A 21,288-nucleotide genomic window follows, 5' to 3' on the forward strand; every position below is an offset into this window, starting at 1 on the left:
TATCTACAACAAAAGTCTTTTTGCCCCATTTCAAAACGTAGAACAGGCTATCATAAGGGGGCTTAAGCAAGTGTTGATGTACATCATGGTGGACAGAAAGGAATGAGGTAGAACATAAGTCAATGGGAACCTAAGAGGGCTGTATGCCATGATGGGAGGTAGGAAGAGGTGTAAAAAATTGAGTTTACTGAGGAGGACAGAACGCTGGCATCAGGAATAAAATCACCTTGCACCCATAGTGGCTGTCCATACACCATCTCAATTCGTGAAAGATTCAAATCCTCTTTTGGAGTCATCCTGAGCCCCAACAGGACCCATGGGAGATGATCATGACCACACTTGTCTGCCAGGACAGAGCAGCCTTTAAGGAACAGTGAAAGCACACACATAGGCCATTGAGCTGTAGGTGATACTCTGTGGTGTGATGCAATTTAATAGCGAGGTTCTGGTCTATCACAGCCCAGAAGCCTAATGTGAATTGGGAACCGTGGTCAGAAGAAATACCAGATGGGGCACCAAACAGAGCGACTCAGGTATTAAATGCCTGAGCCACATCTGCAGCTGTCGTTAACACAAGAGGGACAACCTCTGGCCACCTGGTGGTATGGTCCACCATGGTAAGGCAATGCATGATACCACGGGAGAGGGGGAGGGGGTAGGAGAGGACCAATCAGTTCCACATCAACATGGACAAACCGTCACTCCGGGACCTCAAAACGTGCCAATGGTGCCCGAACGTGACAGTTAATTTTTGACTGCTGACATACAACATAGACTGCATTCCATTCTCAGACGTCATTCCTTAGGCCTTGCCACACAGACTTTAAAGCAACCAGTTTCTGTGAAGGCTGGATCCGCCCAGATGCAAATGACTGTGAATGGAGTTAAAAACAGTTGCCTTGCTGCTGCTTGTGAATGGGAGGGGGGAGTTGAGAGGAGGCTTTGAGGTTCTAATGTTTAACTGTTATTCATTCTTTGGGGCACTCCTCTGTTTTTGTGAATGTTTGTGAAGAAAAGGAATTTCAGGATGTATGTTGTATCCACTTCTCTGACATTAAATGTACCTACTGAACCTATTGAAAACCAGAGCCTGTGTTGTTCGGTTCGGAGCCACAGGCATGAGTCTGTTGGAGGCTCTGCTGATAGGGCTTATTGAGACAGGGAAAGGAGGAGGATCGAGGCACCTCTTCCTGGCTGATGTAGATTATCAGCCATTTTAGCAAGCTCCCAATTGTCCTTCATGGGTATATTAGTGAGGGCTATCTGAAATTGATCAGGCATTTGTTGCTTTAAGAGTCATTTAAAAATAAGGACAGTGATTGCCCAGGAGAGATAGCTTATGATCCATTAGTTCTGAAAGCCTAGCATCACCCAGGCCAGGCAATGTTTTGGGGCACTGGGACACAGACAGTCTAACAGTCTGTAATAAATTAGTTTTCAGAGTGACATATTTATCATATGCAGGTGGGACTTCCAGTAGACTCACCACGCTGGTTGCAGTGGAGCTACTTAGCGATGCTATGATGTAGTATAATTTGGTAGTGTCAGCGGTGAATTCTCTCAGCATGAATTGGCTTCCGCCTGTGCAAACCACATGGTACCATGCCACTTCCAAAACTCTGACATTATCATCGCAACCGTGTTGGTTGACATGTTGTTGAATAACTCTGGAATCATCCGAGAGCATCAGGATCGCCACTGTAGGACTTTGTTAATAAAACATGCAAGAGTGTTTTACATGCTACATCAGACACTGTATCTTAGTGAACACAACAACTCAATGGCAGTGTTTGGAAATTATGTAAAACTGTTTCTATAATGAACAATGTGTGTCATCTGTTACCCATGACATTATCCTGTACTTTGATTTATGTAGGCCAATGGTCCAAAAGCTGTCTTTATGACCCAATCCACCTGTGACACCACTTACAAGGATAATCATAATACATCTGTTGCTCATGATAATCCAGGGAAACAGAATGCAAACTGGGGAAAGCTTTACTCTCTTTAGTATATGTGGGTGACCCTAGGTTTCCAGTGGACAGTTACTTGAATTCTCTACCCAAGATCTACACTCACCCTTCCAGGTACTTCCCAATCAGCTCCAAGAAACAATGTAAGCTCAGGGACCAGCACTTCATCCTCTAAATTGGCACATTAAAGCTTGCAGATTTAACATTTCGTTCAACAGTTTCAGCTGATCAGCCATGCCAACATTTGAATCAGTTCATGCTTGACTAAACCCGGAATGTGCCAGTTGTCATATGAAAAAAATGGTTAAACAGGCTAGGCTTGTATCTGCTCGAGATTAGAACAGTGTCTGTTGATTAGATTGAAAGACAGAAGATAAAACAGAAAAATACATCACAGAAACAGGCCCTTGGCACACGATGTTGTGCCAAACTAATTAAGCTGGTAATTAAATGCCTAACTAAACATATCTGTCCATTCTCTGCACATTCATGCGCCTGTTTAAGAGCTTCTTGAACACCTCTGTCATATCTGCCTGCACCAATGACATTGGCAGCAAATACCAGGCACCCACTACTCTATAAAAATAACCTGCTTGCATATCTCTTTTGAACCTACACCCTGTCTCCTTAAGTCAATGTCCTCTGGTATTAGATATTTTGACCCTGCACAAAAGATACCAGCTGTCTACGCTATCTATGCCTGTTATAATCTTATAAACCTCTGTACTGTCTCCCCTCATCCTCTGCCATTCCAGGGAAACAACCCAAGTTTGCCCAACCTCTCCTTAAAGCACATGTCCTTTAATCCAGGCAGCATCCTGATAAAACCTCTTCTGCAACTTCTCCAAAACCTCAACATTCTTCCTATAAGGAGCAATTAGAATTGAATGCAATACTCCAAATACGACCTCACTAGAGTTTTATAAAGCTGCAACCTAACTTCCTGACCCTTGAACTCAGCACCTCAACAAATAAATGCTAGGATGCCATACACTTCCATCACTACACTAAACAAATGCTTACAACTACTTTCAGGGAGCTATGTACTTGGACCCCAAGATCCCTCTATACACCAACACTGTTAATGGCTTTACCAGTGTCCTTTCACATTATATTTTCCAAAGTGTAACATGCAATACCTTATATTTGGCTGCATTAAACTCCATCCGCCATTATAGTAGTCTATAATAGACCATAAGATCAAATAATAGATAAGTGCAGTCTATAAGATGACATCTATAGCTATCTTAACACTTAAGGAATTGTGGTTACTGTTCCTGAGTGTCCTCCCACTGAAAGGTCAATCAACTAACCAGGTTCAATTCTGAAGACGACCAGTATAGGCCCTCTTCTCATTGGACTATTTACATCGTGATTTAAGAAACCCTTGAGATGCACCTAACAAATTCTACCCAGTCAAAACCTTTTGGACTAAAGAGGTTCCAATCTGCATTAGGGGTTTTGACAAGGTAGATGTGGAGAGGCTGTTTTCTCCTGCAGCAGAATCTAGAATTAAGAATTCCAGTTTAAAATTTTACTGATGACTATCTGAACCTTTTGCCCTCAGGGAGTTGTGAGGTTTTGGAGCTCTCTTCCTCAAAGAGCACCAAATTGCAGTAACTTTACATTTTTTAAGATGTAGGTAGGTGGTTTCTTGCAAAGCAAGGGTGTAACAGGTAATTAGTAATTGGTTCATTGTCACTTATACAATGAGAAACCTTTTTTATTGCAGGACATCCATACAGATCATTTCATCACATCAATACATTGAGGCAGTAAAAGGGAAAAGCAAAAACAGAAAGCAGATTATAGTGTTACGGTTACATAGAAAGTACAGTGCAGGCAGACAATAATGAGCAAGGCCATGATGAGGTAGATTGTAAGGTTGAGAGTACACCTCATTGTTCAAGAGGTCTTACAATAGTGGGAGAGAATTTGTCCTTGACCCTGGTGATACGGGCTGAGACCCTGGTGATACGGGCTGATTTTTGTGATGACTTAAGATAATGCCATAATTGCAATTTCTTGTGGTCTTGGACAGAGCATGGGTAGAATGTTTTTGATGATGCACTTAGTGAGCATCAATGGAGATGTACCAAATTTCCTGAGGAAATCGTTACAATGGTGCATTTTTTGGGTGAAAGGTTGCTGGTGGAGAAGGGAATGCATAGTTCAGACTCCCATCTGAGCCACCGTGATCTTAATAAATGGTAGAAAAAATCTGAGAGGCTGAATGGCCTACTTCTGCTCCCAATTCTAATTTTTATATATAGTTGCCTGAGCTCTTTGCTGAGCAGCAATCAAGAAATGATTTCTAAACCCTTACTATTTTGCGTAAACTCTCTTCAGACTTCCAACCAGGTCCAGGTGTTGAGGTTAATCAACATTTTAATGACAAATTCCGCCATCTTCATCAGGGATAATCTAGTCTAGTCCTGTGGTAATGTGTACTCATCTCTCATCATCCATCCCACCTGATTGGTTAGTCTCAACCAATCAGGTTTTCGCTCTTCCACCTTGTTTAAGATCATATTCCAGTTCTTACTTAAGAGTGAGACCTTTGTCTTTGAGATTCTTATTCTCCAGTCTTAATTCAATGGCTCCCATCACCAGGTGGCCCCAAAAACCATTGGCATGGCACAAAGTCAATCCTGTGGTCATTGCTTATGTAATGTTCTGCTACCCCCAATTTCTCTGGGTAAGCCAAATGGATACACCTCCTATGCTCCTTGTTGCTTGTTTCCACCATCTGGCTGATATATTCACAGGGAATCCTATAAACACAGGCTGAATCTCAGGTCATCTTTGACCTGCATAAGCTGGGATTTGAACTTACTTACAGATTTATGAATGTTATTATTACATTATTTCTTCAGAATCCTGGTGATCCTTCTGGAAACTGTGGAAATATAGGGAATTCAGGTGGTAGGGACAGGTTTCTCCTTGTTAGGTTTCCTAGTTTTTCCATCAGCCCTTTTAGGGATCCAATTGATTTCCTTCATTTTGTAGCCATTCAGTAGGAATGTCATATGTAATTGTCTTATTTCCTCCTGGAGACTCCGTGTACAAAATAATTGTTGCATGGTTAATCAAAGTAGAAAGACGAAGGTCTCACTCTAGGTAAGAAGTGGAATATGACAAGGCGGGACAGCAAAATCTGATTGGTTGAGGACTAACCAATCAGAAGGGATAGACAATGGGAGTTGAGTGTCTATACCACCAGACTACACATGCCTAGGCATTATCCCTGATGAAGATGGCAGAGTTTGTCATCGGAACCTCAGTTAAAATTAATACCTGGACCTGGCTGGAACCCTGGGAACAGTTTATGTATCATATACACCAGGAAAGCTCCTTTTACACTTTACTATTTTGTAAGAAGAAAAAAATAAAGCAGCTTACTGGCTTACCTATTGTTGGATCGTGGCAGTCAGGGAAACGGTGGCTGATGAACTGCATTGTCATTGCTGTAACAGGACAAAGGAACAATTTTAGTACTTCTTGATATATTCTAGTAAAATTGTGTCCTTTGAAGTGAAAATATGACATTTGGCTCTACTGCTAGTAATAAGCTAACAAATAAAAAGAGACCAATAGTCTATATAAGTTTTTTCTCACAGTTTATAAAATAAACCTTCAGTAGAGTTCTGGAAGAGGTGCCAAAGAGGCTGTAGAGGCTTTTGTAATGATTTTTCAAAAATCACTAGAATCTGGAATGGTTCCAGAGTACTGGAAAATTGCAAACATCTCTCCATTGTTTTAGAAGGAAGGGAGGAAGAAAGGAAATTATAGGCCAGTTAGCCTGACTTCAGTGGTTGAGAAGATGTTGAAGTCCAATATTAAGGATGAGGTTTGGGGGTACTTGGAGACAGATGATAAAGTAAGCTAATGTCAGCATGGTTCCCTTAGCAGGAAATCTGCTGAAGTTCTTTGAGAAAATAACAAGACAGGCCAAGGATGTGGTCTGTGGATGATGTATTCTTGAAATTTCAGAAGGCCTTTGACAAGGTGTCACACGAGGCTGCTTAAGGGGCCAAAATAAATTACAGTAAAGATGGGTACAGAAAGATTACATGGGTAGATGATTGGCTGACTGGCAGGTGGCATAGAGTGGGGCCTTTATTGGTTGGCTGCTGGTGACTTGTGGTGTTCCAATGGAGGTGGTATTGGGATCATTTATTTTCAAGTTATATGTCAGTGATTTAGATAATGGAATTAATGGCTCTTTGATCAAGTTTTCGGATGCTGCAGAAGATGGAGAGGCAGGTATTGTTGCAGAAGCAGAGAATCAGCAGAAGGACTCAGACAGATTGGAAGAATGGGCAAAAAATTGGCAGATGGAATATAATGTAGGGAAGTGTATGGTCATACACTTCTGTAGAAGGAATAAAGCCTTTTTTTCTAGACTGGGTAAAAATCAAAATATCAGAGGTGCAAAGGGACTTAGGAGTTCTTATACAGGCTGCCCTAAAGATTAACTTGCATGTTGAGTCAGTGGTAAGGAAGGCAAATGCAACATTAGCATTCATTTCAAGAGGACTGGTATACAAAAACACAGATGTAATGCTGAAAATTTATAAAGCAATGGTTAGACCATATTAGCAATATTGTGAGTAAGTTTGGGCTCCATATCTAAGAAAAGATGTGCTGGCAATGAAGAGGGTCCAGAGGAAGTCACAAGAATAACTTCAGGAATGAAAGGGTTAACTTTTCAAAGGTTCAAAGGTTCAATTTAATGTCGGAGAAATGTATACAATATACATCCTGAAATGCTTTTTCTTTGCAAAACATCCACGAAAACAGAGAAGTGCCCCAAAGAATGAATGGCAGTTAAACGTGAGAACCCCAAAGTACCCCCCCAGCTCCTCCCTCCCGCGCGTAAGTGGCAGCGAGCAACAATCCCCCCTCCCCCAACCAGCAAAACAAAAGGCACACCTGCTACTGAGCACAAGCGTGAGCTAAGCAATAGCAAAGACACAGACCTTACAGTTACCCCAAAGACCATCACAATTCAGTCAGCATTTGGCAACCCACAGGTTCTCTCCCTCCCTGGCAAGGGAGAGGGAAGTATCCCCCATTTTCACAGTGAGCAGGAGACGTAACAACAATCCGCTGGTTTACGATGTTAAAAAGTCTGTTTTGTTGCTTTTTACGAGCTCTGTGCCCAAAGATCACAAAGACCTCGGGTCTTTGGGCCCACAGCATTTGAAGAGCATTTGATGACTCTGTATCTGTACTACTCACTGAAATTTAGAAGAATGAGGGGGGACATCATTGAAACTTAACGAATATTGAAAGGCCAAGATAGAGTGAACATGGCGTGGACGTTTCCTATAGTGGGGGCATCTAGAACCAGAGGGCACAGCCTCAGTATAGAGGGACATACACTTTGAACACAGATGAGGAGGAATTTCTTTATCCAGAGGGTAGTGAATCTATGGAGTTCATTACCATAAATACCTGTGGAAGGCAAGTCCTTTGGTATATTAAAGCAGAGATTAATAGGTTCACACTCAGGGTGTTAAAGGTTACAGGGAGAAAGCAGGAGAATGTGGTTGAGAGGGATAATAAATCAGCCATAATTGAATGGCAGAGCAGACTTGATGGGCCAAATCGCAAGTTCTACTTCTTGCCTATAGTCTTACGGTTACATAGGAAGGTGCAGAAGAGAAGAATTTCCTTCACCAATGAAAATTGTCGGGTTATCTGGGTTTACATTTAATACACAAGGCAGCTGAAGTTATATTTCATATGACATGAGAAACTCAGCATTCTTTGTTCTTTGCCTTTTGATTAAATGTTCATGTGTATTACCTATCAAACAATAGACGAGGTGGAACTAATATAGATCACATTGAATAGATTTTCACAGGATTTTAAATTTATATGGTTGATGGTGTGTGCACAATTCATGCAACTCGTCAACCTATTTCATCTAAATAACATTCAAAATTTAAAAAGCAGCAATTGACCTGTTTTTGAAGTAGTCACACACCAGTTTTTCCCTGATTTTTATCAACAATGCTGTGCAGAAAATGATTGGTATGTATTGTTTAAGATAATTTGAAATTGAGTAATATTTAACAAGCTTATTTCTCAGCCCTGGAGCCATGGAACTGAATCCCAGCAGGAAACAGATGCTCAGAATTTCCAAGCAGATGTCTGGAAATATTTAAGAACAATTTGAATAAAATGCAGCTTGGAGTCCCAGGATAAGGATCAAGACCAAACAAAATATGTTGTGGTTCCCATTTTTATCAGAATGGTTAAAATGGTTGCTTAAACATGTTATAATTTAATATGTTGGTCAAATCACTCAGTTTGGAGATTTTGGATTCATAGTATACCTCCAATAATCTGCTGTCCAAGATCAGAATTCCCCCCACCGAAAAAAATAATGGTGCATCAGGTAATGTTTACTGCACTCCATTTGCACTCACTCTGATTTCCTCATTCCTCTCTCGCTCACCAGCATCCCAGTTCCTAAATTTCCTTTTACATATCCAGACCTTGGTTCCCCACTCTCTTTAAACTTCTCCACTTCACTGGTAAATTTATTATGGTACCATGGAACCAAATAAAATCAATTGAAAATATATGGTGATAACAAACAACATCCAATAGTCCAGAAAATCCAGCACCATCAAAGTCCCAAGTTTGCTAGATTGCTATACTTTCTTATTATGGGATATTTTAACCATTGTTACATGAAACATGATCTGCCAAAATACTACCAAATGATTAGCTACCCCGCATGTGGGAACAGAACTTTGGACCACTTCGATACCAACATTGAAGGGGCATTCTGCCATTTTCCCTGGATGCCCTTGGAAACACTGACCATGCCGTGATCATGCTTTTTCCCAGCTATAAACAAAAACTGGACCAACCAGGACCATCAGATAGTGAAGGACTCCTGAAGCTATTGGAAGGTTGAGAGATTACTTAGGTTTCACAAATTAGAAAGCCATGGAAGGCTGGTGTAGCCATATAGATGAATACGCTGACACTGTAACATTGTACAGATCCTTCTGTGAAGATGCGTGTCTTCCTAAAAATATCATTGTCAGGTATAATAATGACCAGTCGTTGCTCATCAAGGAGTTGAGGACTCTCAGCTCTGCAAAGTATCATGCCTACAGGTCTGGAAACAGAAAGGAATATAGCTCTGCAAAACAGCAGTTTAATAACATTCTGAAAGTGGCGAAAGCCACTTACAAGGATCAGCTCGAGAGAGACTTCAACAACAATAGCTGGACAGTCTGTTGTTCCCTACAAAGTCTTACCAACTTCAAACAGAAGTGCTCCCAAGTCTCCTCCTCCCCTACCATGGCCAATCAGTTCAATCAGTTTTATGAGCCCATAAGACCATGAGATACTGTGTAGGAACAGAATTAGGCCATTTGGCCCATTTAGTCTGCTCCACCATTTTATCATGGCTGATCCAATTTTCCTCTCAGCCCCAGTCACTTGCCTTCTCCCTGTATCCCTTCATGCCCTGACCAATCAAGAAACTATCAAACTCTGCCTTAAATATATATAAAGACTTGGCATCCACAGCAGCCAGTGGTAAAGAATTCCATTGAATCACCACACTCTAGCTAAAGAAATCCCTTCTCATCTCCATTCTAAAAGGATGCCCCTCTATTCTGAGGCTTCGTCCTCTGGTCTTAAACTCTCCCACTATAGGAAACATCCTCTCCATATCCCCTCCATCAGGGCCTTTCACCATTCAATAGGTTTCAATGAGTTCATCCCTCATTCTCCTGAATTCTAGTGAATACAGGCCCAGAACCATTAAATACTCTTCATATAACAAGCCATTCAATCCTGCAATCATTTTTGTGAACCTCCTTTGAACCTTCTCCAGTTTTAGCACATCCTTTCTAAGATAAGGGGCACAAAACTGCTCACAATACTCCAAGTGAGGCCTTACCGATGTTTTATAAAGTGTCAATATTACATCCTCGCTTTTATGTTCCAGTCCTCTTGAAATGAATGCTAACATTGCATTTGCCTTCCTCACCACTGACTCAACCTTCATACTAACCTTTAGGAAATCCTTCACAAGGACTCCCAAGTTCCTTTGCACCTCAGTATTTTGTATTTTTTATCCATTTAGAATATAGTCATCCCTTTCATTTCTTCTACCAAAGTGCATGATCGTGCACTGCCCGACACTGTATACCAGTTATTTCTTAATCTGTCTAAGTCCTTCTGTAGCCTCTCTACTTCCTCAAAATTTCCTGGTCCTTCAGCTATCTTCATATTATCTGCAAACTTTGCAACAAAGCCATCAATTCCAACATCAAATCATTTACAAATAATGTAACAGATCCCGTGGGACACCGCTAGTCACCAGCAACCAGCCAGAAAAGACTCCATTTATTCCCACTCTTTGCCTCCTGCCAAAAAAGCCACTGCTTTATCCATGCTAGAATATTTCCTGTAAAACCATGGACTCGTGGTGTGTTAAGGAGCCTCATGTGTGGCACCTTGTCAAAGGCCTTCTGAAAATCCAAGTACACAGCATACACCGATTCTCCTTTGTCTATCCTGCTTGTTATTTCTTCAAAGAATTCCAACAGATTTGTCAGACAAGATTTTACCTTGAGGAAATCTTGCTGACCTTGGCCTATTTTATCATGTGACTCAAAGTACCCTGAGACCTTACCCTTAATAGTCAACTCCAACATCTTCCAAACCATTGAGGTCAGACTAACCGGCCTATAGTTTCCTTTCTTCTGCCTCTCTCTCTCTTGAAGAGTGGAGTGACATTTGCAATTTTCCAATCTTCCAGAACCATTGCAGAATCTAGTGATTCTTGAAAGATGATTACTAATGCCTCCATGATCTCTTCAGCCACTTCTTTCAGAACCCTGGGGTGTACACCATCTGGTGCAGGTGACTTATCTACCTTCAGACCTTTCAGTTTCCCCAAGAGCCTTCTCTCTAGTTATGGTAACTTCACACATTTCATGACCTCTGACACCTGGAACTTCCACCATACAGCTAGCGTCTTCCACAGTGAAGATTGATGCAAAATATTTATTCAGTTTGTCCTCCATTTCATTGTCCCCCATTACTACCTCTCCAACATAATTTTCCAGCGGTCCAATATTCACTCGCCTCTCTTTTACACTTTATATATCTGAAGAAACTTTTGGTATCCTCTTTAAAATTATTGGCTAGTTTACTATCATATTCCATCTTTACCTTCTTATTGAGTTTTTAGTTGCCTTCCGTTGATATTTAAAAGCTTCCCAGTCCACTGTACCCACTAATTTTTGCTGTATTATATGCCTTCTGTTGGACTTTTATGTAGGCTTTGGCTGGTCTCGTTAGACACAGCTGTGTCATTTTCCTTTAGAACACTTCTTCCCCTTTGGGATGTATCTATTCTGTGCCTTCTGAATTGCTTCCAGAAATTCCAGCCATTGATGCTCTGCTGTCATCCCTGCCAGTGTTCTTTTCTAATCAATTCTGACCAACTCATCTCTCATGCCTCTGTAATTCCCGATATTCCACTGTAATACTGGTACACCTTACTTCAGCTTCTCCTCAAATGTCAGGGTGAATTCAATCATATGTTGATCACTTGTCCCTACGGGTTCTTTTACCTTAGGGTCTGTAATCAATTCTGGTTCATTGCACTGCACCCAATCCAGAATAGCTGATCCTCCAGTGGGCTCAACCACAAGCTGCTCTAAAAAGCCATCTCATAAGTACTCTAGAAATTCTTCTTACTGTAATCTAGCACCAACCTGATTTACCCAATCTACCTGCATATTGAAGTTCCCCAAGACTATTATAACATTGCACTTTTGACATGCATTTTCTATCACCTATTGTAATTTGTAGACCATGTCCTTACTACTGCTCGGGGGACTGTATGCAATTCCTATCAGGGCCTTTTTACCCTTCTTCAGCTCTATCCACGATGATTCAACACCTTCTGATCCTATGTCACTTCTTTCTAATGATTCGATATTATGTTTTACCAACAAAGCAACACCACCCCTCTTCTTTCCTGACTATCCTTTCAATACAATGTGTATCCCTGGCAATAATCTTTCAGCCATGATTCAGTGATGCCTACAAAATCACACCTGCCAATCTGCAATTGTGCTGGAAGTTCATCTACCTTCTGTCGGTTTGATAAGGACAATCATCATCTATCTCTTCTCACTTCCTCTGAACATGATATGTTAAATCCCTTACACTCTCCCTTTCACAGCCACTCCATTGTCACCATTCCCCCCCTTCACCCCAGTCCCAATGACCTTCTTCAGCCTTCCCCCACCTTGGCCCCTCCATCCATCCCACCCTATACTTTCTCTGATGCAAGAAGATGTTTGCAAACTATTTGGAAAGCAGCAGGTCCTGATGGAATCTCACCTGCTACTCTGAGGCACTGTGTGGATCAGCTAGCATCCATCTTCACTGAGACATTTAACATGTCCCTTCAAGTTACATCAATCATTCCAGTTCTCAAGAAAGACAAGATCACTGGACTTAATGATTATAGGCCAGTCATCCTGACTTCAGTAGTATTGTCCTGCATTATATGCTCGAACTACAATCAATTTCACATACTGGCAATAAAGTGATTCTGATTTTACTATATTATTTCTTCTACAATAGCAACAGAAATCTCAGCAACATAAATGCCATTCATACAGTGAGAAAGATGTGCTCTTTTCTGTGTTCCCATACCACTGCTGTTAATCAATAAGCCTAAAGTGCAGAAATGGTGTGGATTTGCTGTTGCTCAACTGAAGTATAAGGTACAGTTGATATCAATCTGAAGGCAAAATTCGATGCTGATGACCACCAAACCTCTTCAAACACTTACCTCCTCTCTGCCTATATACATTACAATTCTGTTTTCCCAGACCATATTTGGCTCATTTAAAGCATTGCATTCTGAGATCAAGATGGTGTTGTCAAAAGGGAGGAAATTAGGAAAACTTCTATTTGTTAATGCCAGATGTACAATTCATAATATAATCACATTGGATTCATCAAATTACATATTAATATCCTCCCACTTTGAACCTTCAAGCAATTATCTAATGGGTTATTTCAAGCTGGATCACGTCCAGGATTTGCTACCGCCAGACCCTGCCTGTCTGAATGTACCTGGGCCAGATGTGCAGCGATTAGCAAGCTCAACACTTTGCACCTGGGAGGAATCCAGCAAGAAAAAGCCAGGCCCAGCTGTCGGTACACATCTGGCAACATAATATTAAACCCCATCCCACCATAGAGCAGCTTTCGGCATGAAGTTGAGGCAGCGTTCTGTGCAAGAGATATTTAAAATCGTTAAAATTGCCGTCAACAATTAAACAAATTACAAACAGCAAAATGTAAAAGATATAACAAATCATAATACACAGTCAACATACCAAATTAATTATAGGCTTTGAAATAAATAAATTAAGCAAATGACTTCAGTTAACTTTCTCCCATCTAATTAACAGAGCCAGAAATCTTCAAGAGAATTATCCCAGGAGTGGCAAATGCTGATGTTTCCTTTCAGAAACATGAGGCCCTACCAGATCCGGTCAAACCATGGTATTTATGTTCCAAATATGTAACATTAGGACTGTTCCAACTTAATATATTTTTCCCTATCTTTGTGTCTTACACACCGATCAAATATGGTGTTCTCCTAGATATATGTAGCAAGTAGTATGATTTAGGAAAGTGACATGCACTCAGTGGCACTTTATTAGATGTCTCTTATACCTAATAATGAGGCCACTGAGTGTACGTTCGTAGTCTTCTGCTGCTGTAGTCCATCCACTTCAAGGTTCAACATGTACTTTTAGAGATGCTCTTCTGCACACCACTGTTGTAACCCATGGTTATGTCAGTTACCATCACATTCCTGTCAGCTTGAACCAGTCTAGCCATTCTCCTCTGACCTCCCTATTTAGCAAGGCATTTTCGCCCTCAACTCGCAGGATGGTTTTTGTTTCTCACACCATTCTCTGTAAAAGCTAGGGACTGTTGTGCATGAAAATACGAGGAGATCAGCAATTTCTGAGATACTCAGACCAAACCGTCCAGCACCAACAATTATTCCATGATCAAAGCCACTAAGATCACATTTCTTCCCATTCTGATGTTTGGTCTGAACAGTAACTGAACCTCTTCATAAGAACAGAAGAAATAGGAGCAGGAGTCGGCCATCTGACCCATTGAGCCTGCTCTGCCATTCAATAAAACCATGGCTGATCTGGCCATGGACTCATCTCCACCTACCTGCCTTTTCCCCATAACCCTTAATCCCCCTAGTATGCAAAAATTTATCCAACTTTATCTTAAATATATTTACTGTACTGAGATAGCCTCTACTGCTTCAGTGGGTAATGATTCCCCAGGTTCACCACTCTCTGGGAATAGTAGTTCCTCCTTATCTCCATCCTAAATCTACTCCCCCAAATCTTTGAATTGAATAAACTATATTACTTACATTCTTCATATACATAAGGAGTAAAAATCTTTACATTATGTCTCTGCAACTTATAGTAATTTGTAATAAATAGTATGTGCAACAGGATAGTCACTATAACACAGAAATACAGTTGTGCAGCATGAGTTAAGCAGTCCGTTAGCCTGGTGGAAGAAGCTGTCCCAGAGCCTGTTGGTTCTGGTGTTCACGCTGCTGTACTGCTTCCCAGATGGTAGCAGCTGGAATAGGTTGTGGTTGGGGTGACATGGGCCTCCAACTATCCTTTGGGCCCTTTTCATACACCTGTCTTTGTAAATATTCTGAACAGTGGGACGTTCACATGTATAGATGTGCTGGGCTGTCCACACCACTCTCTGTTGAATTCTGCAATTGAGAGAAGTACAGTTCCCATACCAGGCAGTGATGCAGCCAGTCAGGATGCTCTCAGTCATTCCCCTATAGTAAGTTCTTAGGATTTTGGGGACCATACAAAACTTAAACTGCTTGAGGTGAAAGAGGCAGCTGTGCCTTTATCACAACACAGCTGATCTGTACAGACCACATGAGATCCTCAGTGATGTTAATGCCTAGGAACTTAACCTGTTCACCCTCTCGACCCCAGATCCATTGATGTCAATAGGGGTTAGCTTGTCTCCATTCCTTCTGTAGTCCTCAACCAACTCCTTTGTCTTGAGGCTATGTCCCCTAGATCTGTCTGTCCCTATCTTATCTATCCCTTCCATAATTTTATATGTTTCTATAAGATCTCCTCTTACTCTTCTGAATTTCAGTGAGTACAGTCCCAGGTGACTCAATATCTCCCCATAGTTGAAACCCCTCATCTCTGGAATCAACCTGGTGAACGTCCCCTGCACTGCCTCCAAAGCCAGTATGTGCTTCAAGTAAGGAGACCAGAACTGCACACAGTCGAGACCAGAAATGCAAGCTTCACCATGTCTGCATGCTTTTATGCATTCAGTTGCTGCCATATTTGGCTGATTTGACATTTGTATTAATGAGCAGGTGTACAGGTGTACCTAATAAAATCACAAACACGAGAAAATCTGCTGATGCTGGAAATCCAAAGCAACATATACAAAATACTATTGGAACTCAGCAGGCCAGGCAGTACCTATGGAAAAGAGTAAACAGTCGACATTTCAGGCCAAGACCTTTCATTAGAACATGAGGAAGGGTCTCAACCCAGGACATCAACTGTTTACTCTTTTCCACAGATGCTGCCCGGCCTGCTGAGTTCTTCCAGAATTTTGTCTGTGTTACCTAATGAAGTGTCTACTGAGTGTATATCCTATTGCTTTTAGTTGCTCATTTACAATCAATTACATTAAACTAATTTAAAAACTTTTGCAAAATTTTGTCATATTTATTTATCATTACATCTGTTTAGAAAGTATCAGATAACATGGAATTCATGTTTTTACTAATTCATTCATGTAATAAATTTGTTGATTTGTTTTACTATTTGTTTAACTGTGCTCAACAAATGAACTCTTCTATAAAACTCACATGAATTCACTAGTATGTTTATTGCCTTTAGAAAAAATATAGTACAGAAACAAACATAAAATAGTTTTATTGTTTGAAAATGCATAATTTAATTATCCTTGTCAAATGGAGAATTAAATGCATTTGCTCTTGATTGCACTAAGACATTTGTATAGTAGTTTGGTTTTCAAAAAGCTAGGCAAAATAAATCTAACTATAATGTTAGGGGCCATATATGCAGACTGACATTAGAACAAACATTCTCTCAGTGAACTGAATCTCATCTTCAGACAGCACATTTTAGCACTCAGCATTCAACAATATGCCATAAGGCCTTATGACTATAAGATATAGGAGCACAATTAGGCCATTTTCCCCATGGATTCTACTCCACCATTTTATCATGGCTGATCCATTTCCCTCTCAGCATCAATCTACAGCCTTCTCCCGTAACCTATCATGCCTTGACTAATCCAGAACATATCAACCTCTGCTTTAAACATACCCAATGATTTGGCTTCCACAGCCATATTAGGTAACAAATCCACAGATTCACCACTCACTGGCTAAAGAAATTCTTCCTCATCTCCATTCTAAAACGCCACCCCTCTATTCTGAGCCTGTGTCCTCTGGTCCTAGACTCTTCCACAATAGGACACATCCTCTCCACATCCACTCTATCGAGGCCCTTCAACATTCAAAAGGTATCATTGACACCATCCCTCATTCTTCAGAATTCCAGACCATACATGTACAGAGCCATTAAGACTCTTCATATGACAAGCTGTTTAATTCTAGAATAATTTTCATGAAACTCCTTTGAACCCTCTCCAGATTCAGCATATCCTTTCTAAGATAAGGGGCCCAAAACTGCTCACAATATTACAAGTAAGGCCTCACCAGTGATTTATAAAGACTCAACATTACATCCTTGCTTTTAAATTCTAGTTCCCTTGAAATTAATGCTAACATCGCAAATGTCTTCCTCCCTACCAACACATCTTACAAATTAACCTTTAGGGAATCATGCACAAGGATTCTCAAGTCCCTTTGCCTCGCAGATTTTTGAATATTCTGTCCATTTAGAAAATAGTCTACCTTTTTATTTCTCCTACCGAAGTGCATGACTATACATTTACTGACTCTATATTCCACCTGCTGCTTCTTTGCCCATTCTCCTAAGCTGTCTATGTCCTTCTGTAGCTTTTCTACTTCCTCAGAACTACTTGCCTCTGCACTTATCTTCATATCATCCACAAGACCATCAATTCTGTCATTCAAGTCATTGACATATAACATAAAAAGAAGTGGTCTCAACACAGGCTCCTGGGGAACCAATAGTCATCGGCAACCAGCCAGAAAAGGCTCTCTTTATTTCCACTCTTTGCCTCCTACCAATCAGTCATCATTTTATCCATGGTAGAATCTTTCTTGTAATACCATAGGCTTGAGGCTTGTTAAGCAGCCTCACATGTGGGATCTTGTCACAGATCTTCTGAAAATCCAAGTACACAATATCCACAGATTCTGTTTTTTTTATCTATCCTGCTTGTTATTTCTTCAAAGAATTCCAACAGATTTGTCAAGCAAGATTTTCCTTTAAAGAAACCATGCTGACTACGGCCTATTTTATCATGTGCCTCCAAGTATCCTGAGTCCTCGTCCTTAACAACTGACTTCAACATCTTCCCAACCACTGAGGTCAGACTAATTGGCCTATAATTTCCTTTCTTCTGCCTATCTCCCTTCCTGAAGAGTGGAGGGGCACTTTCAATTTTGCATTCCTCAAGAACCATGCCAAAGGAACACTTCTGGCACGCATTCTCTATCTCCCATTGTAACTTGTAGACCACATCTTTACTACTGCTTGGGGTTCTAAATATATAACTCCCATCAGGTCATTTTGCCCTTGCAATTACTTAGCTCTACCTACAACAATTCAATGCCTTCTGACCTTAAGTCACCTCTTTCTAATGATTCAATTTTATGTTCTACCAACAGAGCCACACCACCCCCTTTGTCTACCTGCCTGTCCTTTCGATACAATGTGTATCCTTGGATATTAAGCTCCCAGCTATAATCTTCTTTCAGTCATGATTCAGTAATGGCCGCAGTGTCATACATGCCAATCTGTAAATGTTCATCTACCTTATTCCATATACTGCACAGATTCAAATACTGTATAACACTTACAGTCAGGCATTCACCCTTTTTGATTTTGTCCGTTTTTTACATTGAAACTTATCCTTTTGTCTGCAATTTTACCCTATCATCCACTACTTCTTGCTGGGAGTTTCACTTCAAGGTTCTTCTTTTTTTTTTAAACCAACTACCTTACCCTCAACACTATCACTCCAATTCCTATACCCTGACAAATTAGTTTAAACCCTCCTGAACAGTTCTAGCAAACCAGCCTGCAAGGATATTGGTTCCCCTTGGATTCAGATGTAACTTGCCCCTTTTGTTCAAGTTGTACCTTTCCCAGAAGAGATCCCAATGATCCTTAACTCTGAACCCCTGCCCCCTGCACCAGTTTCTCAGCCACACATTCTTATGGCAAATCATCCTATTCTTATACTCGCTGGCATGTGGCATGGGCAGCAATCCGGAGATTATTACCATGGAGGTCCTGTTTTTCAGCTTTCTATCTAGCTCCCTAAAACTTCTCTTCAACAGACAAGGAATAAAGGAAAAAAGAAATACACCAGATACTCACCTCACTGAAGCTTGCTGAGCCAAAGCCACTCTGAACACTAGCTCTCTCTCACAACAATGGCCGCTCCGCTTGCACTTGCGTTATTTTTATTCGCCTTTTCTAATACACCCCCCTCAGTAACTGGTTGCAGTCCAACTCCTGTACATGTTCAACTTCTGTCTCCTTGTTCTGTTTTACTTTTTTAATGCAAAAGGGTATCAACTTGCTACTTTAACTCCAGTTATATTTCTCCACCGATGCCATCTGACTTGCTGAGTATTTCAGGCATTCCTTAATATTTCTGATTATCAGCATTTGCAGCATTCTATATCCAAGATATAGACACAAACCCTTGATTGTTTCTCTTTCAAAAAATGTCTCCTCACCTGCTGGGGTTTTCCAGCATGTTTATCTCTATTTCTCTTTTCTTCCTTGTTTGGTTTTATTTTCAGTTGAGAAGCAGATTCCCAATTAACTGCTGTCAATTTTTGCAGAAGCATCCAAAACAATCTTAATTCTATTGCTTTTATTCCCTACCAAGTGCATAAATATTGTACAATAATAAACATAAAAGCAGCTTCAGGCAAGAAAAGGAAATCATAATCTGTGCTTATCTATAAAAAACACACCTATCTGTATAAAAGGGGTTGGATTAATTTCTATCTTTTCCTATCTTTTATGATGGTGAACAGAATTTCAGGCATTTGTATTCAGTGCCAAAAAAAGAAAAACCCATGAATAATTTACAAATCTATCAATTTTATGTTCAACATGTTAGCATGCCTTTGAAAATTTCCATTAGATTAATTAGATGTGACTCCCAATTCTTGAGTCTGTACTGACTGCCCTTTAACATGTTATATATTTCCATATTCACTCTTCCTCTCAAGATCACTTCAAAGACTTTCCTTATATCAGCAGTCAAATATATTGGCAAAGATTTCCTGCTTGGTTCTTGATGCACAGCAAGTGTGATGGAAGAAAAGTTTCAGCTGCCACCACTGACCCCAGCTGATTATTCCATGTCCGATTAAGAATTCTGTCTTGGCCACTGGCACAAAATGCTGACAGTAAATCAGAAGCTTATTTAACTGTTTTAGGCTGAGGCTGATTTTATTTCCTTTAAAAGATCTGCACTTATATAACGATTTTCACATCTTCAACATGTCCTGAAATATTTACACAAAGGTAAGCAGTTTTTGAATTGTAGAGCTTATTGTAATGTAGGGAACTCAAATCAATGGGGAAAAAAATCATCTTGGATAAAATAGCTAGCCTATTTTCAAATCCCAACAGTGGGCTACAGCCAAAATCAACCCCAAAATTTTCACCATACATTTTATAGAGCAATACAAAACTAAGAAAAACCAACAAGAGTAAGCCATTTGGCTAACTCCACCATTCAAAAGGATTTCAACAGATTTTTCACCTCAACACCCCTCTCCTATCCGTCCCCATATTTAGGGATCTCCTGCCTTTTCCAGTATCCAGAAATCTAGCAGTTTCAACTTCAAATGCAATCAAATGACTAAGCTGCCATAGCCTTCTGGGTCAGACAACCAAAAAGTTCTGGTATGTGAATAATAATTTCATCACACTGCGGCGACCCACTTTCTGCGCAGGTGAACCGGCTCACAAATAGCCAGCGCGCGGGGGGAGACTTTGGTAATGCACCTTTGATGTCATTTCCGCCCGGAGAGGGCGGGCACTAGGGATTTAAATGCCAGCGCTGCGAAGTTTGAATAAACTAGTCTCGAAACGACTTACCGACTGCGTGTCATTATTTCAGCGCTGTGTGTAGCACATCGCTACAACACTTTAAAAGGATTGTAAGACATACCTTTCAGCAAAAGTGAAAATAACCAGTGACAATGAAATATTTAGCAAACCCAATATACCTTGCCCTATATCTCTATTTTTCAGCGATGTAACATATCTGTTTTTGAATCTTGAGATACTAGGAAAATATAATGTTCAGGAGATCTGTGTAATCTTGTGCACAAGTAACTAGAAGCTGAAATTCAGTGGTGGACAGATGGGGTACAATGGTATGCCACTCTTTGTTGAAACAGGTCCATAATAGATACCATTTCCCTGACCCTACACTTACCTCTGGAGCATGTAGTTAACCTAGATACCTAAGTCAGAGTGATATTTATTGATTACATCTTCACTTTCAAACTCATTGCCAAACCACTAGACCTAGGACATGGCTCCATACTTTGCAATTCCTGACCGACAGATCACCATCAGTAAAAACAGGCAACAACACCCCTGCCATAATTATCCTCAACACAAGTGCTCCACAAGGCTGTGTGCTCAACTGTCTACTCTACTCCTTATACACTCATGACTGTGTGCCCAGATTCTGCTGTAATTCCACATACAAGTCCACCATAGCAGGCCAAATCTCAAATAATGATGAATTAGTGAAGAGGATGGATAAAGAGGGGGTGGCACGATAATATGGCAGTTAGCACAACGCTATTACAGCAGCAATGACCCAGGTTCAATTCCTGCCACTGTCTTTTGGAGACCTTCTTCTGAACATGTTGGTTTCCTCCGGCTGCTTTGGTTTCCCACGTTCCAAAGATTTATGGGTTAGTATGTTAATTGGACACATGGGTGTAATTGGGCAGCGCGGGCTCATTGAT

General features: G+C 40.6%; 1 protein-coding gene across 2 annotated transcripts in view; it reads right to left on the minus strand.

Annotated features, from left to right (window-relative positions):
• The window catches only part of LOC140737730 (GTP-binding protein Rit2-like), a 324,036-nt gene that overhangs the window by 188,089 nt on the left and 114,659 nt on the right, over positions 1 to 21,288 (minus strand). For both annotated transcript variants that reach the window (XM_073064315.1, XM_073064316.1), the window contains exon 2: positions 5,384 to 5,440. In XM_073064315.1, coding sequence (XP_072920416.1) covers positions 5,384 to 5,440 — 57 coding nt within the window. The remainder of the gene's footprint in view (positions 1 to 5,383; positions 5,441 to 21,288) is intronic.

Source organism: Hemitrygon akajei, chromosome 13 (genome assembly GCF_048418815.1).
Source record: "Hemitrygon akajei chromosome 13, sHemAka1.3, whole genome shotgun sequence".
NCBI lineage: Eukaryota > Metazoa > Chordata > Chondrichthyes > Myliobatiformes > Dasyatidae > Hemitrygon > Hemitrygon akajei.